Source organism: Mustela lutreola, chromosome 11, assembly GCF_030435805.1.
Source record: "Mustela lutreola isolate mMusLut2 chromosome 11, mMusLut2.pri, whole genome shotgun sequence".
In the NCBI taxonomy this organism is placed as follows: Eukaryota; Metazoa; Chordata; class Mammalia; order Carnivora; family Mustelidae; genus Mustela; species Mustela lutreola.
Window position 1 is genome coordinate 40,030,650 of NC_081300.1, and position 24,801 is coordinate 40,055,450.

At 34.5% G+C, this 24,801-nt stretch overlaps 1 protein-coding gene across 2 annotated transcripts in view; it reads left to right on the forward strand.

The window, feature by feature from the left end:
* The window catches only part of TRAPPC8 (trafficking protein particle complex subunit 8), a 75,170-nt gene that overhangs the window by 48,173 nt on the left and 2,196 nt on the right, over nucleotides 1–24,801 (forward strand). For both annotated transcript variants that reach the window (XM_059140804.1, XM_059140805.1), the window contains exons 20-27: nucleotides 1,920–2,362; nucleotides 5,884–6,031; nucleotides 7,733–7,829; nucleotides 9,114–9,182; nucleotides 9,271–9,329; nucleotides 11,372–11,545; nucleotides 14,819–14,920; nucleotides 18,262–18,407. In XM_059140804.1, coding sequence (XP_058996787.1) covers nucleotides 1,920–2,362; nucleotides 5,884–6,031; nucleotides 7,733–7,829; nucleotides 9,114–9,182; nucleotides 9,271–9,329; nucleotides 11,372–11,545; nucleotides 14,819–14,920; nucleotides 18,262–18,407 — 1,238 coding nt within the window. The remainder of the gene's footprint in view (nucleotides 1–1,919; nucleotides 2,363–5,883; nucleotides 6,032–7,732; nucleotides 7,830–9,113; nucleotides 9,183–9,270; nucleotides 9,330–11,371; nucleotides 11,546–14,818; nucleotides 14,921–18,261; nucleotides 18,408–24,801) is intronic.

Below are 24,801 nucleotides of genomic sequence, written 5' to 3' on the forward strand. Positions count from 1 at the left end.
GTGGAAATGAGAGTCCGGAGTCTTAATCTTATTTGCCATTTAAATTTGAAGCTGTCACCAAAAGGACTTTTAGCATCTATGTGTTTGAAGTAAAGGCTAGATATACTGATTATTCTTAAAGAGCCAATATTCAGTAAAATTTTTATTCTGAAGGTACATTACAGAGTATCTACACATGGTGTATCACTGTTCTGCTAATTCCAGCCCCCTTCCCATTTTACTAATGCCTTAGCCTTGACAGTATTCATGTGTCTGTGTATTTTACTGTGTCTTTGCGTACTCTTTCAACTGTTTTTGACATATTATCTCAAAATTTACCTTCCTTCCCAAATTTTAACTTATTTGACTAAATTTATTTGACATTGGCTAAATCAGTACATAGTCAGTGTCTTTAATACAACCTTATGCCTTTTTTTTTCCTTCTTAACCTGTGTTTTAGATTTCTGCATTAATTGCTTATTTTCTCATACCTGTTTTTAAAGCTTCTTATGTCTGCAGAATTTATCTGCTTCTTAAAACTGTGGCCATAGTGAATTTCCATTCAAATTTAGATTAAGAAACATAGATATTTCTGGGGATGGCTCAGTTGGTTAGGTGTCTGCCTTCTTCTCAGGTTGTGGTCCCAGGGTCCTGGGATTGAGCCCTGTGTTGGGGGCTGCTTCTCCCCCTGCCCCCCATGCTCTCTTGCTATCTCTCTCAAATAAATAAAATTAAAAAAAAAAAAAAAAAAGAAAGAAACATAAGTATTTCCACTAGATTTTAATAACTCCTGTGGGGCTGTCAGCCATAACTTTATTAGAACATTTTTTTAAAAAGATTTTATTTATTTATTTAACAGAGAGAGAGAGAGATCATAAGTAGGCAGAGAGGCAGGCAGAGAGAGAGGAGGAAGCAGGCTCCCCGCTGAGCAGAGAGGCTGATGCGGGACTCGAGCCCAGGACTCTGGGATCGTGACCTGAGCCCAAGGCAGGGGCTTTAACCCACTGAGCCACCCAGGTGCCCCATAGAACATTTTTTTCCTATACTTGTACCTTCATAATCCTTTTTTCTTAGATATTGTCAGTATCTGACATTTACTCTTAAGTATCTTTTAAGTGCAAATAACTTACTAGGTGATTTTGTTAGCCCATATTTCTCCTTCTCCAGTACAGCTTCACATTCACTTATCTGAAATCCTGAGGCCAGATGTGTGTTGGAAATCATTTTTTATCCTTAATTTTTAGAAATTGTGTGTGTGTGTGTGTGTGTGTGTGTGTGTGTGTTTTTATATCCAAAGTGTTATGTAAGCCCTACTGGATTTGTGGTAGCATCTAGAAATCAAGCATATTAATAGTGTGTGAATGAACCACATGAATGTCATACTGAATGGGAAAGGGTAAATCAGATCAGGTTTAACTCCCATGTGAGTTACTAAAAGTTTGAGGTTGTTCAGAGCTCTTTAGGTTTTAAAATTATGGATATGGAATCATGGATCTGTACATTGTTTCCTTTTAAAAGATCTCTCTGGTGTATTTTTGCATCTTAATGATGTGTAAAAAATAGTTGAATTATTTTTCAAGTTGACCTTGAATAAGGACTTTTCAACTGATAGTTAATTCACATAGCCATGTTAAATTACTTGTAACTAACTTGCCCATAGTCTCTATACAGTTGGCCAAGTTTTGTTCATAGATCACTTGTAACTGATATTTTATTTTTAATTCATAACTCTGCAATCTGTTACTGAATAGCATTGATCTCTGTCTCATCTTTTGTAAAATGGAGTGTTAATTGCCATATATATTCAGGGAGCCATCAAAGAGAATTAATAAAATAATTGTAAACCTTTAGTAAAGAAACGTAGCATCTTAAATTGTTACTCACTGTAGGTTTGGATTTTTTAACAGACAATATAATGATATTTTTTCCCTCCAATGCAGGTATTCTTTATACATTTTCCTACAGGGCTCCTCTGTGGAGAAATCCGAAAAGCCTATGTAGAATTTGTCAATGTCAGCAAATGCCCTCTTACTGGATTGAAGGTTGTTTCTAAACGTCCAGAGTTCTTTACTTTTGGTGGTAACACAGCTGCTCTAACACCACTAAGTCCCTCAGCTTCTGAGAACTGTAGTGCTTACAAGACTGTTGTGACAGATTCTACCTCTGTGTGTACAGCACTCGTATCATCAGCTTCCTGTGTAGACTTTGGCATTGGCATAGGGAGTCAGCCAGAGGTGATTCCTGTTCCCCTTCCTGACGCTGTTCTTCTACCTGGAGCTTCAGTTCAGCTACCCATGTGGTTACGTGGGCCAGATGAAGAAGGTGTCCATGAAATTAACTTTTTGTTTTACTATGAAAGTGTTCAAAAGCAGCCTAAAATACGGTGAGTATTATAAAACTTTCTAGATTTAACCTGTGTTTAATGTATATGTACAAATTCAAATAAACATTTTGATATTTGTTAACATATCATTGTTTCTTAAGAAATTATCCCCTTCCAAATTATGCATGATGTTTATATTTGAGCCTGTCCCTAATATAAGTTCTAAGTAGCCAAAAGTACAAAAAATGTGGTTACCTAATCTTTTTAGTGGCTTTTATTTACAAACTTCATGATTCTTTAATAAAATCAAGTACTCTGGCCAAAGTTATCACGTAATAATGAAATTCACTGGTACCATTTGTATATGAAGACAGCCTGCTATAGTCATCCTGTTTTAAGAAAATTATTGTGTTTCACCCTTTCTTAACCCTGTGCTCTCTCCTAACTCCTGAGAATGTGTGGGGGAAAAAGTATGTATTTGTAGAACAGATGATTAGGGTGGGGTTGTAATGAGGCTCACCGAAGAAATCAAACCTTGGTGCTCACAAGGGTTGGTGGCCTATATATTATTAAACAGCAATTATTTTATTTGTGATAATGCCATTATCATTTTTATAAAATTAACTAGGAATGATTTTGTTACTCCATTTTAAAAAAGATTTTATTTATTTGATAGAGATCATAAGTAGGCAGAGAGAGAGAGAGAGAGAGAGAGAGAGAGAGAAGCAGGCTCCCTGCTGAGCAGAGAGCTGCATGTGGGGCCGGATCCCAGGGCCCTGGGATCATGACCCGAGCTGAAGGCAAAGGCTTTAAACCACTGAGCCACCCAGGTGCCCCTTGTTACTCCATTTATTAATGGAATATTTTAAATATCTTATAAGACTTACTGTGAGGGCAAAATAACAGTATTTATAAGAATGGGGACATTTTAGATACTCAGTAAATATTAATTCTCCTTCAGAAGACAATAGAGCATACTCTGGCCAAGGCAGTCAGGGAAGGCTTTGTGGAATACAGTAATGATGAAATGAGCTTCCAAAAAAAGTAAGGACTTCAGAATTTGGATATCAAGGGGGATGGGCAAGAAAGTAGTGGGTATTCCAGGGAGTGACTGTATGTAAATGAAGATTTATAAATTAGGAATTATAAACTGAGTATAATTAGTTTAGTTACAGTGTAAAAAATGTATAAAACAAGTAAAGGGGAAACTGTTAGAACTAATAAATGAATTCAGTAAAGTCGTAGGATACAAAATTAGCATACAGAGATTAATTGCATTTCTATACTATAATAATGAAGTATCAGATAAATTAAGAAAAGTCTTATTTATAGTTGCATAAAAAAGAATACCTAGGAATAAATTTAACCAAGGAGGTAAAAGACCTGTACTCTGAAAACTATAAGACACCGATGAAAGAAATTGCAATGACACAAACAAATGGAAAGATATACTGTGTTCCTGAATCGGAAGAATTGATACTGTTAAAATGTTCAGACTACGCAAAGCACTCTACAGATTCAGTGTAATCCTTATCAGAATACCAATGTCATGTTTTATAGAACTAGAACAAAGAATCCTAAAATTTGTATGGAACCACAAAAGACCCCAAACAGTCAAAGTAATCTTGAGGAAGAAGAATAAAGCTGGAGCTGTCATGCCCTGATTTCAGACTGTGCAACAAAGCTATAGTAATCACTGCAGTACGAGACTGACACAAAAATACACACAGGTCAATGGGACAGAATAGAGAGCCCAGAAATAAATGTATGTGTATGTGGTCAATTAATCTATGACAGAAGAAGCAAGTATATATAATGGAGAAGATCGTTTCTTCAATAAATGATATTGGGAAAACTGGACCATTATCTTATACCATACACAAAAATAAATTCAAAATGGATTAAAGATGTGAATGTAAGACTTGAAAGCATAAAACTTCTAGGAAAAACATAGGCAGTGAGCTCTTTGATGTTCATTGATCTTAGCAATGTTTTTTTGGGGTCTCTTCAGACAAGGGCAACAAAAGCTAAAACAAATGGGATCACACTAAACTAGAAAGCCTTTGTCCAGTGAAGGAGACCATCAGCAAGCAAAAAGGCATTCTACTGAATGGGAGAAGGTATTTGCAAATCATGCATTGAATAAGGGGTTATAATCCAAAATATACAAAGAACTTAACCCAATTTAATATAAAAAATTTAAAAATGGACAGCGGATCTAAGACATTTTTCAAAAGATGACCTACAGGTGGCCAACAGACATATGAAAGGATGCTCAGCATCACTAATCAGGGAAATGAAAAATCAAAATCACAATGATATGTTACTTCGTACTTGTCAGATTAGCTGTTATTAAAAAGACAAAATAGTAGTGTTGGTGAGGTTGTAGAGAAAAAGAAACCCACATACATTTGGTGGAAATCTGAATTGGTACAGCTTCTTATGGAAAACAGCAACAGAACTACATAAAACAGCAAAAAAAGAAACTACAATAGAACTACCATACGATCCCTAGTTCTAATTCTGGGTATTTATCTGAAGAAAACAAAACCACCAATCCAAAGAGAGATATATACCCCTTTGTTCATTGCAGTATTGTTTACAATAGCCAAGACACTGAGTTAATCTAGGTGTCCTGTCTGTAAGGATGAAGAAGATGGGGCATGTGTGCGCACGCAGGCACACAAATGTTACTCAGCCATAAGATAGAATGAAATCTTGCCACTTGTGATAACACAGGTGGACCTAGAAGGTATATGCTAAGAAAAATAAGACAGAGGAAGACCAGATTTTTTCACCTATATGTGGAATCCCAAAAAACAAAACAGAAACAGACTCATAAACACAAGGAAGAAGCTGCTGGTTATCAAAGTAGGAAGGGGATTGGGGGGGTACAGGTGAAACAAGTGAAGGGGATTAAGAGGTACAAACTTCCATTTCTAAAATAAGTCATGGGGATGTAATCTGCAGTATTGGGACTATAGTCAGTAATATTACAATAGCTTTGTATGATGACATTGTAACTAGATTTACCAAAGGAATCATTTCATAGTGTATACAAATACTGAATCAATTTGATTTATCCCTGAAACTCCTAGGACATTGTATTTCAGTTGTACTTAAAAAAAAAAAGAAAAGAAATTTAGGAGATAATATTAGAAAAAAGAAGTAGTAAAGGGGAATTAATATTGAAATGTAAAAAGCTCTGTTGTGGAGGACCTTCAAGGCCAGGTGAAAGTTTGAGGTTTACTTGAAGGGATCAGTTGCTTTGGAACCACTATCAGAGAAGCAGCATATTCAGGACATTGTTACATGAAAATTATTTCATGTGCTATACTGATGAGTTTAGTGAGCAGACATGCCTGGAGTCTGGGAGACTATTAGTTTCCTTCCAAATTGAGAAGAAAGAATTGAAGTTATGCTAACTAGATAAGTTTACTGTATTACACTCTGTTTTTATCTTTGTTTTAAGTATAAATGGCCCTGGGAGCAATTAGGTTTTAAAAGCTTTGTTTGGAATTAGAGAATCATAAGAAATGGGGAGCTTCTTCCATTAAATTTGCAATTTTGTATTTCTTCAGGCACAGAATATTAAGACACACTGCAGTTATTTGTACCAGCCGATCTTTGAATGTACGAGCCACTGTCTGCAGAAGTAATTCTCTTGAAGATGAGGAGGGCCGAGGGGGCAATATGCTAGTCTTTGTGGATGTGGAAAATACCAACACTGTAAGTTGGTTTAAAATGAAATTTTATTTTTAATTATATTTGAAGGGTTTACTTTGTTTTTAGTAAAGGATTTTTTCCCCCACAAGATAGCATAAGCTAGGAATTTAGGAATGTTCATATACAACAGTGTGAAAACATCTTAATTTTCCATTAGCTTTGTAATTTTAGGTCTAAAAAGGACCTGGTGGTATTTATATATTCATATGATACATAGCTCTATATGTGAATAATTCAGTACCACAGAGATAAAGTGCTTTCTAGTTTCAACCATTGAGAATCTATTGATATAACTAAATTTACAGTTGTATTAGGATTTCACATTCCATATTAAATTGATAACATTCATTTATACATTTCTGAGAGTATCATTTTCTTCATATAATAAGCATTTCAGACCTTTCACCATTCCTGTTTAAATACTCTAAATATAAAAGTGAATATTAAGGGAATGAGATCTCATGATTAAAATAGCATCTTAGTTTCAGGTTGATTTAGTTCAAATACTTATTTGAAGTGTTACTGTGTAATGTCCTTTACTTTTGGCTTCATAAACTTGTAAGGTTGCTTCTTTTTAAGATATTTGCTAATACTTTGATGATCTTCAAAGAAAGTAACATTTGTAAAAATAAAATTTTAAGATTTTATTTATTATTATTTTTAAAGATTTTATTTATTTGTCACAGAGCATAAGCAGGGGGAGTGGTAAGTAGAGGGAGAAGCAGGCTCCCCTCTTGAGTAAGGAGCCCGATGTGGGACTCTATCCCAGAACTCTGGGATTATGACCTGAGGCTTAACTGCCAGAGCCTCCCAGGTATTCCTAAAATTTTAAGATTTTAATAATTTCAAATTAGTTCTCATTCAGGAGAATAAAAAGTTATGTACAGTTTAACTTCATTGCATTGGCTATATTTTGGGATTCTGATTTGTTTTTGTTGTTTTTTACCTTAATGAGAATGAGATACCTCAGAAAGATGAGAAGAAATTAAAAGAAAATGTTACAGTTTTGATTCAAAATTGATAACAAGGGGTTCCTGGGTGGTGCAGTTGGTTAAGCCTCTGATTCTTAGTTTAGGCCCAGGCTCTGCCATCAGACTCCATGCTCAGGGCAGAGTCTGCTTAAGTTTCTCTTCTCTCTCTCTCCCTCTGCCCCCCCCCCCACGTTTGCGCGCACACACACACTCTGTCTCTTCTCTCTAAAATAGGTAAGTAAATCTTAAAAAAAAAAAAATTGATAACATATAATGTTTGATCTATTAAATACTCCCAGTAACTAATTATGATAGGTTTTAATAATTGAATGCTGTTCAGTATTTTAAAATTTGCTATGGGGTGTACATTATAGTTAAATATAGTTTTTGGGTAAAATGATGACCTCTCTGTTTTCAGAATGTTTAAGGAGGGGACACCTGGGTGGCAAAGTCAGTTAAACATCCAGCTCTTGATTTCAGCTCAGGTCTTGAGCTCAGGGTGGTGAGTTCAAGATTGCATTGGGCTCCATGCTGGGTATGGAGCATACTTAAAAGAAAAAAAGAATGTCTAAGGAAGAATTTAAATAACGTAAGCTTCCTAAAATTTATATTGTTTATTTCAAAATAAAAATTTCGTCTTATGTTACTTTGGTAGCAGTGTCAGAATATTGTTTTCATTATACTCTAAGTTTGTCCTCCTAAGTCCTGAATGACTCTTATTTCTTTTTGATAGAGTGAAGCAGGTGTTAAGGAATTCCATATAGTACAAGTATCAAGTAGTAGCAAACACTGGAAGTTACAGAAATCTGTAAATCTCTCTGAAAACAAAGGTAGGTTTGTGACTTTTTCCCTCTTCATAGTAAATTTTCATATCTTCATTGCTTCAGAGTATCAGAGTAGTACTATAATATCATATAAGATTGTTGGTACCTTTTCAAAAAATAATTTAATAATTAACTTTTTTAAGCATTCAGTTGTGTTTTCAGTAGTTTATTTGACTGTGAATCAAATTACCTTTCTTAATCCATTCTTCTCCATCTTTTTATTTCCTTCCACATCTTTCTGTTTGCATTTTCTTTATTCTGTTGGAAAATCAGTGCCTGAGTACATGATCATTTTCAAAATTTCAAACAATACAGAAACATGTAGACTAGAATATGGTGGTTTCTTTTGGTTTCCTTTGCCATTGGTAGGCTGTTTTTCTGTGTATAATGATGATACCTCTATAGTGACTGACTTTTCCATGTATTTCCATACCTATATAACATTTAAACAGAAGAATATACATACTTGTGATAAATATATTGACAAATTGTTTTCCGGAATATTTCTTTAGGTTTATTATCCTGGCAGTAATATGAGAATGCTAAGTGCTTGTTAAGAGTGAAGTGAAGGTGGCAGAATGATATTTGCTCTTTCTGGAGAATTATACAGTATATTTCAAAAAAATATGAAAATGTTTAAACTCTTATTTAGTCTGTTGGTAATCCTTACTTTTGGAACTTATACAAAGAAATCAATTCAAAATACATGAAAATCCATACATTGAAAACAGAGCAGTGTGTTGCAAGGTTATGTTTAATGCAGAGAAATTCAGTGTAGATTTAATGAGAATTAAATTATAACTCAGACTATTTTTTAGTTATTAAAAATACATTAACATTTTCATAGTGTTTGCAATAGTGGAGAAAATACATTGTAGGACAGTATGTGCATATACTAATATTGATATAAACCATATATATGAAGAAATCCTGAAAGGAAATGAAGAAATGGTAGAGTGGTGGGAATGTGGGCTCCCTGGTTCCCAGGTTCTGATCTTTTAAACTTTTCTGTTTATCTGTATTGTCATACACACACACACACACACACACACACACACGCATGCGCACATGCATGCACAAACGTGAATTTCAAGAAAATTGAATTTCTTCCTTTTTAAGAACTGAATGAAATTTGCTTTATGGAGATGAAAGGAGATGTTTTTCATTAAACTTATTTGTAACTATGAATTATTTTTCAGTTTAACTAAGGAAGTTTGAATAATGAATTATGTTTTACCCTGTCATAAGCAGCTGAAATTAGAAATTAGAAATTTTTTCTTTTCTTTCTAGATGCCAAACTTGCTAGTAGAGAGAAGGGAAAATTTTGCTTCAAGGCAGTACGATGTAGGGAAAAAGAAGGTAAATTCAGTTTATTTTTACACTTTCCTAAGGGTCATTTTATATTTCATGACAATGATATTGATTAGTTTGTTTTCCTGTTTTTTAGTTGCCACACAGTTCTCAGAAAAATATATCTTTGCAGATATCATCTTTGGAAATGAACAGGTATGCAAGTAAGCACAATAGCATTTGATTTTAAAAGTCACAGTTTTAGAATCTCTCACTATTTTGGCAAAACTATTGCTTTTGTAATCCACAGAATCTTTTGTGGATGAACATGTCAGCTTTGTTCAGATTTACAATTTACCTTTGTGTTCTAAAACAGAGCGGAGATGCTATATGGATTATACCATTTTAATTATTTAAAACTAACTTCCTTTTGAGAATATCACAGGTAAAAAATATAATCCTTGGGATTAAAAATGAAACCGGATTATACAAGGGAACCTATTTATGAGGGAAAGTGGTCAGAGTGGAATATAAAGATGATAATCATGTAGATTTTGGTGTTTCAAATGGTTCTGACATCCAAATAAAAAATTCTGAGGGATTTTAAATATGTCGTCTAGGACAGTGATAGTCCCACTTAATTATTTGTAAGAATCACCTAGAGCAGTGGTTTTCAAACTTTTAGAGACTGTGCGTATGAGTCATTTGGGGTTCTTGTTAAAATGCAGATTCTAATTCAGTTGGCCTGGGGTGGGATCTGAGGGTCTGAATTGTAGATGGTGGGGCACCTGGCTCATGCAGTCAGTGAAGCATGTGATTCTTGATCTTGGGGTCATGAATTTCAGCCCACATTGGGCACAGAGTTTACTTAAAAAATACGTATAATAAATTGTTATAAGTTCCTAGGTAATGTTGAAGTTATCAGCTTGTAGACCCTATTTTTGATCTAGGAAATTTTGTAAAAATGAGGGCTTTGCCTCCCCAACTCTAAAACTGTGGTTCATTACATCTTGGGTGGTTTGGGAATGTGCATTTTCAGCCAGCTCTGGAGATAATCGGAAGAGGTGATCTGGTGATCTGTTTTGAGAAACATTGGACCAAGGGTATAAAATTCCATGTAGTTGTGCCCTGTTACTGTTATTATTGCTACTGACTCAGTTACTGTTTCTTCTTTGTATTTTTTTCTTTGATAATCCTAGACATTCTTACACTTTTGTATTTCTCTTAACATTTGCCTTCATCTCACACATTCTTTGTGGCTGTCTTTTGACTACTTGAAGAAATAGTTATTTAGAAATATCTCAGAGTACCAAAAGCCCAGTAATTTCCAAATGAAGCCACATTGTGCCTCTTGAATGATTGAATTTAGATTTCATGATTTCAGTTGTTTGTTCTGTTCATTTCTTTTTGAAACTTAAAATCGTTAGAGACAAATCAAGGCCCTTAAATTATATTAAGATTGTAATTTTTACTGTATTTGTTGTCAAGTAATTTTGTGTCGTATTGTTAAAGCAGAAACAAAGACATTTTCCCTATTGATAAATCTGGTTGAGTAAATAGAACTCACAAAGCATTATAGGTTAATGAGAAACCTATTGGAACAATTGTTTACCAGAAAATAGTTCACTCTTAAAGGCAAAAACTTGCATATTTTTATTTAATAATTAACTTGAAACTTAACATTTATACAACATAGCCTATAATGCGGGGAATCATAAGTATAGAGATTTTACTATGAAACAATATTCCGTTAAAGGAAATCTCTGTAGTTCCAATTCCATTTAAAATTTTTTAAAAATTCTTTTTTCATGTTCTCTCCCTTCAAGTATAAAAGCCATATTAAGATACAGCAATTACATTTGCATTCTGTTTTGTTAGATGTTGTCTAATATTCTAAGTATTTGAATGAGATATTTGTTATTTTAGTAGTACAAAGAATACTACTTTTCAGCAATTTATTTTTTATTCATTTTCTTAGAACTATTCATTACCTTCCCTCGATACTTGGACTAATGTCATGGCAGTATAGTTTAATTATTTTGAGATAGCAATTTTAAGATTTAGGGTAATTTGTACCAAATATTTTAGGTGTTTAACTGTCTCAGTGTGTTTTACAGCCTCCCGGTACTGACACATTGACAAGAAATGATTGAATAAGCCTTTTTTAGTTAATATAGAAATATAGAAAGAAGTTACATTTTGGCAGGGTATATTTAGTTGAAAACATTTATGTAGATAAGTGATTTTTCTCTTAACAGATAATAAGTTCAGCAAGTCCATGTGCAGACTTCTTTTATCGAAGTTTATCTTCTGAATTGAAGAAACCACAAGCCCAGCCATCTGTGCATGCAGAAAAACAGTCAGTAGAGGATGCTGTGAGATTAATTCAGAAGTGCAGTGAGGTGGATTTGAATATTGTCGTATTATGGAAGGTATGTGTTATAAAGTTATTTCAGAAGCCTTGCTTTGTAGATACTTGAGCCTTAAGCTAAAGAACAAATGTAAACCGTTATTTATATTTGCATAAAATTTTCAGTTTTAGTATTTATTTTATACCTTTTTTTTTTTTTTTTAGCAGTTCCATAATTACTTTTTTAAAAAATTTTTTATGGTGCTATGTTAGTCACCATACAGTAAGTACATCATTAGTTTTTGATGTAGTGTTCCAAGATTCATTGTTTACATATAACACTCAGTGTACTCCATGTAGTACATGCCCTCCTTAATACCCACCACCAGGCTCACCCATCCCCTCACCCCCATAATGACTTTTTAAATCTTTTTTTAAAGATTTTATTTATTTGAGAGAGAGAGAGAGAGTGCACATGCACACGCAGGAGGAAGGGCAGAGGGAGAGGGAGAAGCAGACTCCCCACTGATTGGGGAGCCTGATTTGGGGCTCGATCCCAGGACCTTAAGACCATGACCTGAGCCAAAGGCAGAAGCTTAACCTACTGAGCCACCCAGGTGCCACCCCCACCCTATAATGACTTTTTTACTTAGAAAAGAATTCATTCAAATTAGATAACTTCCTTTTTTGTTATTGTTACTTCTTAGTGGTACTGAAAATATTGTAGATATGATAAGCTCCATGACAACAGGTATCATTATTAAACTCCTTATTATGGGCATTTTCAAACACCAAAAAAAAGGAAAAATAGAGCTGTGAACATTCAGATACCCATTACTCGGGCTCCATGGTCACTAATATGTTGCTCTTCATTTTTCATCTATTCCATTAGCCCCTCTCCTTTGTTTTCTTTTATTTTTACCTTCATTTTTTGCTGTAGTATTTTTTTAAATAACATAATATTTTATCTGTAAGTGCTTCCATATTTACTTCTAGCAGATGAGGACTCTCTTATTTAACAATAACCCCAGAGTATTTTTATCTCACCCAACTAAATTAACAATAATTCTGAATTATTATCTATTTGTTGGGTTTGCTTTCAGTTTTTCCAGAGTATTTGAAAATATTTTAAGTTTTAAAAATCATATCCAGATAAGATCCACACATGGCAGACCAGATTGAGATGGTTTAGCCATTAGTCTTCCTTGAAGTTACTTACTATAATACAAAGGAGGCTTGTTTTTCACAGTGCACCCTTTTGTATTTTATGCATATATTATAAGAATTTGTAATTATATATAAATTACGTTACATGTAATGTGTAATTATGTATTACTTTTTAAAAGACAATTCTACAGTGAAATTAAGGGTCTTGTCCAAGGATAGTTACCTGAACAGTGTGGAAGGGTTTGATTTCCTGGTGTCTGAAACAAGGACTCACGTAGAGATACTCCCATAGTAGATGATCAATACACGTATTTTTAAATTGGTTCAGATATTCTGTTCTTTTTAATTATATCATACATTTTCTAATAAATATTTTTTTAAACCAAGCTGGTGTGAGTTTTTTTTCTTTTTCTTTTTGCATGAGTTTTGATAAAACTGCTTAAACAAATTGATACTTTCATTGATTTAGGTATTTATTAATTATTAAAAAGGTATTTATTATTAAAAAGGTATTTATTACTAAAAAAACATTTTTAGCTTGAAATTAAGTGTTCTTAAAGCTTAGAAATCAAGAAGCTTCTATTTTCAGGCTCAGCGATACTGCTCCTTAATGTAAACGAACCCCTCATTAAATGTATACTAGATCCTTGGGATATCTGGCTGCACTCCCCAGATTTCTGCCATGTAACAATTTGTAATATTTCCGAGGCAAGATTTTGAGTAATGTATCTGTACACCACAGTTACTTTGGCTGGGGGGAAAAACAGCCCTGAATAGCAGCCTACTACTACAATTATTGCTGATTACATGAAGAAGAATGCTAAGATTATGTTGCTCCTTGGCCAGAAAATGAAAGTTTGAATAGAATAAAGAATAGGATATTAAATTGGTAGTGAATAGTATCTAAGATAGGGTTATCAAATCTCATTTGAGAAAGTGGTAAATTTTCTTTAGTGAGGTCCCTAGATATTGCAAAAATGACACACTACATGAAAGGAAACTTAAAAAGTCATTTAAGTTGTGGAGTAGGAAACAGGAAGCATGGTTGTCTTTCAATAAAATAGGATGTAGAAGAAAAATGGAGAGGTCAGACAATATTTTTATGAAAAATAACTGGAAAAGGGGTACAGAACAATTCCCGACCAGTCTTAACAAAATATAAAGGTTTGTATTAAAATGTTAAGCAGAGAGGCGAAGGCATTAGAGAATTCGACAAGGCTTTGGGTGATTTTTGTTCAATTCCATGAGATCACTGGAAAAAACAGGATATGTCTCAGACCTTACCCTTTAGTATTCATCCTCTCCACTAAAGGCCTACCCCAGCAAGTGTTTAACTCTAGCATTGCTGTGCTGTGTGTTAATGTGCACTGAGCAGGTCCCAGGCTGTCCTGTGTCTTCATGCAGCACTATTCCAAGTGTGGTCTGCAGGTGGCAAAACTAGCCATGATTAAATAAGTACACAAATTGAAAATATGAAATGAAAACTTTTAAAACTTCTATAGCATTTTGCCTGAGAGATTTTGTCTGTTGAATCTGATAGTAAAAAAAATTGAGCTTGTCAAAAAGTTTTTAAGCCTTTGCATTTGCATAATGTGATGATAACAGTATATCAAAGCCATATACATATAACATTTTCTCTGGGACAGAAGCATTCAAGACAGTGATGAGTTATATGCTGGGCCCAGTGTTTTGATATAGATGAAATCAACCTTTTTTTTTTTTAAGTGTATGTACTTATGTTTAAGATATCCAAGGGTGTGACGTTTCCACTTAGAAGATTTATGACTGTACTCACTGATTTTGTTCTACTAGGTGATAAACCCTGAAGCATTTCAGAAGCAAGACTGAGAAAAAATGTTTTGCCTATATATATTGGCAGTCCAGTAACAAAAAGGCTTGTGTTCTAGCACTGTTTTTTGGACTAGTTTAAGAGCTCTATTAGAATAAATTTAAAAACATCTTAAGATGTATCCCTTACATATTGAGGCCAACTGTGTTACATTGAGGCAAAAACGGATTTTGATAGATTCTTTATTGATTGAATATACAAAAGTAGAAATTCTGACACAGCCATGGTGTTGATAATTGTTAAGTAGCTATAATATTTCTACCTTCTATCAAATACTGCATTCATTCCTTTTGAGGTTACTGCCGAGAAAGTTAACATTTTTGTGCTTTGTATGTTTAGGCTTATGTAGTGGAAGATAGTAAGCAGCTTATTTTGGAAGGTCAGCATCATGTTATTCTTCACACTATAGGAAAAGAAGCCTTTTCATGTCCTCAGAAACAGGTAATAAGAGTTTTCTTTGGGTCATCTTGTGAATTGTGGAGTTTTTTGTTTGATTGGTTTTTGGGTTTTTGAAGGGGTCTGGTTTGATCAGGCTTTTATATTGAGATTTGAGTGGTGGGGTTGGTGGCAGAACACTAAAAAGGAGAATTGGGCATAAATTAAAATTTATTAGCATCTCGTAAGGGTATTAAGATGCACTTGTGATCTTGAGGTTTCTAATAAATATTCTGTATTGAATCTAGAATTCATAGTTGCAAAAAGATAATTTGCTTGAGAAGAAGGGAAACATGCTGATACTACTGCAGAACTCCAGGGAGGGCAAAACATAAATGTAAAGGATGCCCCGAGGAGTGGTGCAGCAGCTGGTAATAGTGTTTAATACAGTGATTTCTGATTTCTCATGAGATACTATTTCATTTTACCAAAAAGTTCTCATAGTATATATGAACAAACTTTAAGCACATCCAGTAATTTGAACAGTGACCTCATATTGTATTTATGAGTTTTGGATCTCAATTTCAAGCTTTCTCATTATTTTGAAAACTTTTATTTTGAAATAATTTTCAAACTTGCAGAAAGGCTGCAAGAGTAGTATAAAGGACTCTTCTGCTTTTCACTACGGTTCATCAGTGGTTAGCATTTTACCTTCTTGGCTTTATCATTTTTTCTCTATTTATGTACACACTGATTTTTCTTTTTCTTAATCATCCCCAAGTAATTACTCCCAAGTAAATTGCAGACATCCTTCTTTACCCCTGTTTACTTCACTGAGTATTCTGAAAAATAAGGATAATTCTTACATAATCACAGACACTGTTATTAAATTCAGGAAGTTTGCACTCACATGTAGTCCATATTCAGATATCATATATATGCTTGACAATTTTTTTTTTCCTACCCATGATCCAGTCCAGGATCATGTATTAACCTTTACTTATCATATCTTTAGTCTCCTTTAATCTGGGACAGTTTCTGAGCCTTGATCTGTCATTTTGTCATTGACGTTTTTGAAGAGCATGGGCTATTTATTTTAATATTAGAATAATGACTTTTTGAGTTTTTCTTGTGTCTCCTCATGATTAGATTAAGATTATACATTTTTTGGCAGGAATACTACAGAATTGATGTTATGTCCTTGTCAGTGTATTATATCAAAAAGCGCCTACTATTAATTTGTTTCGTTATCAGTGATGGATCATTTGATTAAGGTGGTATCCCCATATTTTTCTGCAGTATAGTTACTGTTTTTCCTTTCCTTTTCTAATAGGTAATTTGTGGGGAGATAATTTGGACCTTTGTAAATGTCTGGTTTCCTATCAAACCTAGGTCCACTAGTTTTAGCATCCATTGGCAGTTCTCCAACTTGAATCAGTTTTTACTTCAGTGGTTACAAATGGTAATATTACATTAGTTTTAATGAAGATATCAAATTTAACCCCAAATCTATTTCTTAAATAAAAAATTATTTCTTCACCTTTGATTAATACAGAAGTCTCAAGTTTTAGTCATATATGTATGTTACATAACTTCTGATAATTTGGAACATCTTAAACATTGGCAGAGTTAGCATTTAGAAAATGAAAAAGTGATTTCTATAAAATTTATTCTTGTTATATTGTCATTTTATATACCATGAATGGCATGTCATTTCTCTGTATTTCACCTTTGAAATATTTTTTATTCTCTTTATATGATTAACTGAGCTTGGGAGATAAAGCAGTTTCATAATACTGTGAATAATAAATTTGGAGCCCAAAGACTTTCAGATTGATGACCAAATTACTTACATAACTTACTACTCACTTATAAGACAAAGATAATAGTTCTTTACTCCTTGCCTGTCTTGTGGTGGAACTGTCATAAGGTATGAATCAGATCCTTACTGTCAGATTACTGGACAAATATTTATCACTGGTTGTGAAAATACTTTTGCTACTTTTAAGCTGGGAGAGGGGGAAACTTTATTCTCTCAGTAAATTAGCTCAGGTCTTTGATATTCTTCTGTGGCCATTGTTCATGTGTTTTTCACTGCTAAGTGGTATATGGAAATTTATTTAGTATAGTTTAGAAGTCTCAAACAACAGCTTATTTTTTTATGTTTAGAGTATTTTAAACAAGAATGCATTTTTTAAACATTCTATTAAAGTGTAAGATAAATACAGAATAGTTGAATAGCTCTGAATTTCACAAATCAAAGAACACTCCAGTATAACCAGAACCAGATCAAGAAATAGAACATAACTTGTTCCCCAGAAGTTCTGCTTTTCTTCTTTTCTTTCTTCCAAAGTAAACGTTTAGTTACTTTTCTCTGACTTCTGAATCAAAAGCAAATTTAGTTCTTGCTTTTACAGCTGTATATATCAGACGAGATCGGGCGCGTTCAGAGTGGTATGGCCGTAGACACAGCTGTATACATCAAAAATCAGCAAACTTTTTCTGTCAGTAGCCAGATGATAATATTTTAGGCTATGCTGGCCAGAAGGTCTTTGTCTTAATTATTCATCTCTGTTGTTGGAGTTCAAAAGCAACCATAGACAGTATATAAACAAATGGATATAAAACTTTCTTTACGAAAACAGGAAGCAGGCTGGATTTGGCCCGTGGGCTATAGGTAGCCCAATCCCTAGTGCAGGTCAAAAATCCCAAGAAGGCTAGCTGGAAATTAAAAATCAAAATTTTCCTGGATGGTAAAGAAAAATGGAGAAAAAAAGCTTAAAAAAGATAATAATAGTAGAAAGGGGGCGATATTCTCTGTTTTCATTTAGGTGATAATGATACTGAAATGTTTATGGTGTGCCTGACACTGGCTATATTGAGACTTTTACATGCATGTTAACTTTCAGTTATTACAGATGAAGTACTATAATCTATAAAACACAGCAATCTATTTTCAAAATGAAGTTTTAAGGCAATTTTAGTTCTTCAACAATTAAAGCAAGTACTATACAATTCAGTGTCTGTGGCTTAAGTACTAAGTAATACGGAATTTTACCAAATGAGAACGACAACAGATTTTGAAATTATGAACCCCTTTTTACAAGTAAGGAACTTCAGTCTTAAAGTAGTAAATACCTTATCCAAGATCACAGAGCTAATACATAAAGTTGCCAGAACTCAGATCTAACTACACATGATAAATAGGGAATGAATAAATGACTCTGATCCTAGATTCTTTATTCCAAGTTCTATCACAGATGATTCTGTTAGTGTAAATAAGAGCAGAAAAAAGTATTGTTCGTGCTTTCCTTTATCTCAACTGGTTTTAACTTCTTTTGTTTGTATATGTTATATTTTAACAAGACAGTGTTTTTATTGTGAAATATATTTTTTTCTTTTCTCAGGAGCCACCAGAAATGGAACTATTAAAATTTTTCAGGCCAGAAAACACTACAGTTCCTTTAAGACCATCAGTAGAGCAGCTTTCTAATCTCATTAAAACAAGTCTTCACTATCCAGAATCATTTAATCATCCATTTCATCAAAAAAGGTCTGAGGTTTATTTTAAAATTTTTCTGCAGTGCCCGTGTGCACACACACGTTCACACTTATTTAACAAGGGCATTAACTCCAGTATTGAAGAAGAAATTCAAAATAATACTGAGTCTGTGGAAATTGCTCTTATATAATTTACCTTTTACTATGATTACTGTATGTTGCAGCTGTGGTTAAAGGTGGATATTGCCTTTGACACCTCAGTTGCTGAATGTTTACTCTAGGTGAGCAGGTTTATTAGTAAGTCAAAACCAAGAAAAAGTATTTTATCATTTTGGTTTTGTTTTAGATACAAATTAAATGTAAGAAATGACTAGAGTATAGACTTGTCAAACAGTTCAAATTTAGACAACATTACTAAGATTTATTAAGTGCTAAGTGCTAAACTTCTTGGAGAATCATGTTCAGTTGACCCTTGAACAATGTAGTTTAAACTTTGTAGGTCTACTTGTACATGATCTTTTTTGATAAATACAGTGTTGTAAATGTATTTTCTCTTAAGGATTTTCTTAACGTTTTCCCTTCTCCAGCTCACTTTATCATAAAAATATGTAATTCACATAACATAGCAAATATGTGTTAATCAACAGTTTATGTTATTGGTAAGGCTTTGAGTCAGGAGTAGGCTATTAAAAATTTCTGGGTAGTCAGAAGGTGTACACAGATTTTTGACTGTGTGGAGGTCGGCATCCCTAACCCCTGTGTTCTTCAAGGGGCATCTGTATTTGCAGTCTTGGTAAGTAGCTTGATTATGTAAACTTAAGGTTCTAAAAACAAGAAGTCCTAAGTCAGATGACACTTCAAAAAGCTGCTAGTTTGGAGGTATAAGAAAAGATGGAGAGATGTCTATTAGAACAAGACTTTTACGTGATAATTGAAGGTATGAATTTTGGATAAGGGTGGGGATGGTGTGAGATAGAACAAAAAGAGAACAGTGACCTGCAGAACAATGACATCTGAGAGAAAAGCTGAAGAAAAAGGAATCCACAAAGAAGACGAGTTAAGAAGTAATTAGGAAGAAAAGACCAATGAGGAGAAAGTTCTCACTCAAAAGCTGAGTGAGAACAGTTCAAGGAAAGAAAAATGGTTTAACTGTTTAAAATGCTGCAGAAATGTCAAGTAGTGAATGGATGAAAAGATTTATTGGATATGACAATGAAGAGGTTATTAGTGGTTTTTTAGAAGAATGTGACTATATAATGGGAATGGAATCAGGGTATAATAGATTGAGGAGAGATTAGGAGGTAAGTAAGTGTATTCTACTAGTGTGGACCACGCAGGAAGCAGGGCTATGAACAGGGGTCTGGGAATAGCCACTCAATATTGTTTTCTTAGTAGTAAGATATGGTTATGTTTATGGTCTTAAAGGAAATGATGGGATACAGGGAGAATAACAGAATCCTTAATAGATGGAAAGATATACCAAAGAATGATGGGATTAGCTCTGAACTGCAGAAGGGACTTCCATACTTTTGAAACAAGGAGAGAAGAAATTAGGGAGAAAATTTTAACAGTTCACACATGATGGAGTGCTTCCATTTTAGGGAGTATTTCTAGGAGCAAGGTTAGCTACTCAAAGTAATGTAGGTGATAAGAGAATAAAGGAAAGAACATTTTTGAGAAGTGAAATTTATGTAGGGTAACTTCTGAGAAGAGTGAGAAGAAGCTGGCTAAGGACACACAGATAGCTGGGCAAAATTAAGACCTTGACAGCATTAACATCGGGCATATTTAAAAAGTAACTTAAATGGTGTTAACCACTTTTAAACCCTTTCTTTGTTAAGGTTAACACACAGATAAGTGTTCAAAAACAACATGTATGGCCCTGGTGATTTTTTTTTTTCCCCACAAAGTTAACACCAAAATAACCGCTTCTGTTGAGGAAATAGAATATTGCTAGCATCATAGAAGCCCCCTGTGTATTCCCTCCCAGTTTCTATCCCATGTGCCCCCAATATTGGTAATCACTTTGTTTCTCTTTATAATTTTTCCAACCAAATATAAAACTATATTTTGATTTGCTTAGGGCATTTGTTGAACTTCTTATATAAATGGAATTATGGAGCATTTTCTTTTTATGTCTGGCTTCTTTCATTTAATAATATGTTAGAATTGTCAACTATTGCATGAAGCAATAAAATTTTCATTGCCTTATGAATGTTTGAACATGCTGGAACAATTTATCTATTTATCTACTCTACTATTGATGGACTTTTGGATTATTTCCCTATTTGAGCTATTTTGGATTCGGCTGTGAATAATCTTGTGTATAATATCCTGGTATACATGTGCTTGCCTTTTTTGAGGGGGGGGTCATACTTATCTAGGAATTCTTCCAAAATAGTTTAACCAACTTGCACATCTCACTAGCAGTATATGGGAATTCCCTTTGCTCCATACCTTTACCAACACTGTTGCCGGATTTTTAAAAATTTTAACCATTTTAAGTTATGTATAAAATCCTTTTTGTTCAGGTCTTAATGTTGCTCTAAAGTGCAGCCATAGTTGAGAAAAAAAATTTTATTTTTTATCTCTGTTGAATTTGTCTTGACTTCATGAACTTTCATGAGCAGTTTTGATTCCCTGATGTTTCATTTTAACCCATTGTTCTACTTTGTCTCTTGTTCATTGGACCCATCCTGCTTCACGTACTTCCTAAATATCTTAGATTCCACAGTGCTTCTTTTTAACCTTAGCGGTTAATACCCTGGCTGCGCTTTAGCGGCAAGGGCATTTAGTAGTTTTCCACATGATTCTATTGGGGTTAAAAAGAATCATAGAAGCTAGACAGTGCAGGGAAGTATGTGGAGAAGGACAGATTTGATCATCACTTCACCTCCCATTCATCTTACATGCCTGTGAGGAAGGGGCATACCACCTAGATGATCAAGCTAAAGTAGAGTAATGGATTAAAAATAAAACATCAGAGTTAAATAATAACTGTATGGAAGTATGTGAAAACAAGACAGGTTAGAAAAGGATAAAAAGTGCAGTTTTTTCCAACCCGGGCTGCACATTAGAATTACCAGGGGAATTTTTAGAAAATCCCAGTGCTCAATGCCAGCTCAGTCAGAATCTCTGGCAGTGGAACCCAGGCATCTTATTTTCTTAAAGTCCTCAGATGATAGCACTGTGCATCTCCATATCAGTCATTGTTGCCACAGTAATTCTTCATAACAAACCTTTCCAGAATTGGATAGCCTGCAAGGCATTCTTACACTCATGGATCTGCAGGTCAGCTACTATTTGGCTTGAAGCTCATCTTTAAGCTGTGGGTTGGTTGGGTTCATGTCTGTACTATATATATTTTGGGTTTAGTCCAATTGGGAAGCAGCTCCCTGGATATGTTCTTCTCCTGGCATTTCTTGAGTACAAATGTGACCATATTGTGAGAGCACATTTAAGGCTTCTGTTTGCATCAAAGACATTAATATTCCATTGGCCAGTTAGCTTCACCTTCACAATCAACAAGGAGGATCCACAGTCCCCCAGTGGGAAGGGTGAGGGGGTGAATACCTGCTAAACAGTGGTTACGCCACAGTAACTGAAGTTGAGAAACACTGAAATAGAGTGCCAAAGTCATTGGTCATCACTTTGACACTAAGAATAGAAGTCTAATTGAGTGAGAGAGCTGGAGAGATGGGAGATAGTTGTTAGAGAGTGGAGTGACAGAGTATTATTTCAGAGGTGGCTATTTTAGGTGGCTAAAAAAAAAATCACAGCATGGCCTTGGAAGGTAGATGGCTGAGTTTTGAATATACTAACTTGGAGAAGATGTTGAATGAGTGGTCTACTTAGACGATAAAGTTGTCCACATGATGACAAGACTTGGGATTAAAAAGAGGAAAGCAAATTCATGCCAAAGCTTTTAATAATTGAAGCCAAGAGCTGATACAGAAGAGAAGCCTAGAGCAGTGTTTCTCATCTAGGTGGTATGCTCCTGCTTCACAGACGCATGACATGAACGTGAAGTGAAGCAGTGTTTCCCTCAAATACTTCAAAATATTCATCCTTTCCCCTTCCCCCAAAGAATCTGCTGTGCTGAGTTACTGTTGCTGGTTTTAGTATGTCAGTATGAGGACATAAAAAATGAAAAACTATGGAGAAGTTTATGACCAAAAAATGGGTGTTTTGGCAGAAGAGATAGGAGGAAGAAATCATCAGGAAGTGGCACTGAGAACTACGTTAATGATATGTTCTGACCAGAGATGTGGGGATGGTGGAAGAACAGCATCTGTTGTCAAGAGGGCTATAGAGGAAGCTGTGGACTCAGCCAAATTTCAGTTAAAGTAAGATACAGAAGCATAAAAAGAAGAGATTGAGGACCTGGAGGAGTATGCTTCATGTAATACAGACCTGTGGGATGGAATGGGACAGTAGGAGGTTTGATGACAGCAGTAGTATACAGACTGGACAGGAATAAGAGTATGAGGAAGACAGTGTGACCAGAGATGATAAAGATGTGAACCATACTGGGTTTAGCTGCCATAGCTTTCAGAGTAAGAAGTCGTGTTAGATGTTGTTTGTGGAGTTTTTGAACACGTGGTAGGCATTATTCTCAGCACTTAGCATGTTTGATCTTACCTAATCACCATAATGAGCCCAAGAAGTAGGTGCAGTTATTGTTCCTAGTTTACACTTGAAAAAACCGAGGTACAGAATTGTTGAGCTAATATTTAAACTGTAGTCTAACTGTAGAACCCATGGCTTTAGTAATGCTAAATCTGGTGGGGCGGGGATAGTTGTCAGCAATTTGGTTTCTAGGTACTGTGTGTGGCTCATCAGATTAGCGCTTTTGAAAGTCTGTCGAATAAAGTGATTTTTAAAAATGTGGTTTCAGACCAGCAGCCTCAGCATTATCTGGGAACTTGTTAAAATGCCAAGTCCTTGGGCCACACCCCAGACCTGCCGAACCAAAACTGGGAATGGGGCCCTTAGTCTTTTTTTTTTCTTTTCTTTTTTTAACACGCCCACCAGCTGATTCTGGTCCATGTTCAGGTGGGAAGCACAGGTCAGATATGAGACACAGTCCATGTGAAGAATGGCTTACATCAGGGTGCTAATTCAGAGGCTGTTGTAGTAAACAACAGCCTTGAACTTGTAAGGACAAGAAAATCAGGTGAAGTAACTAGCTTTCAGAGTTGTATGGGAGAAAGAACTGATGGGAATTTGTGAAGAATAAAAGAAAATTGGAAGTGGGGATAGTGAGGCAGTAGCTCCCATTCCCAGTTAAGAAGTATGTATTATGATCCCTAAGGTTTGCTGGGATAGATTGGGGGTGCTATCCACTGAAACAGTGAGTGGAGGAAGAGAAGGAATTAAGATAATGACTTTGGTTTGGGGCTAAGAAATATCTAGATGTTTACATTCCTAGAGACATTTAGATAAGGCATAGAGAATTTGACATTTGAGGATCAAATGGGAACAGAATGCCAGAAGTTCCTAAGGTTTTGCTTTGTGTTATAAATTAAGCAATTGGATTTAACTTAAGGAGGTACTTCAGACTGGAAGCCTACTCAGCAGTCTTTATTGCCTTCCTTTCCTTGTGAGAAGTTTGTCGGGGAGGTAAGGGCACAGCACCAGCACAACTGAAGAATATGCTTTTTTTGAAATTATCTGAGCTTTTTGATTGAGGGAAGTCTGTTATTTGCAGTATTGTTTGGAAAATATTTCTCAAAAGAGGTTATAAAATTTCTGAAAGCATTAAATACACTCAGAATTTTAAAGTTATTTTGCATGAACTTGTAAGGTTGCTATATTTCATTTTTTTACTATATTCTTTATAAAGTATTAATAATAGTGTGTAACCAGGCCTCATTTATGCCTAGGTTATATGTTCATTTATTATGCTCTTGATTTTAAATTTATACCAGTCTGTTTATATGTCCTCTTCTGTCACTGTCTCTTCTATGCTTAATAAGGCTTTAGTAGTTTATTAATTATAAAGCAATGTCAGAAACTGGATTACCTGTAAATGTGTCCACTTAAAAAGGATTTCCTCATAATTGGTTGTATAGAAATAATTTTCACATTCTGCAAAACATGGTGGCTTTTATTCAGATTTGGTAGAAAAGCAAATGTCAGTCAAGGCCAAGTTCTCAAGATAAAATAATTTTCAAGAAACCTAAAACAGGATTAGTTGTTGGTATTTTCATGATTTATTTTTTTCTTCATTGCTCTTTCCTAGTTGGGATTATTTATAAACTTTTGTCTTTCATTTTGAGAAGTAACCACTGAGAAACACTTTGGTTATTTTTTAAGAGTTGCACTAATAAATGGAAACAAAATGGTTTTGTGGATTTATATATTCTGATACTTAGCATTCAGGTATTTTAGGAATACGTTTTCCTTCTTATTTACACAAATAATGTGTCTTGATTGATTTTGGA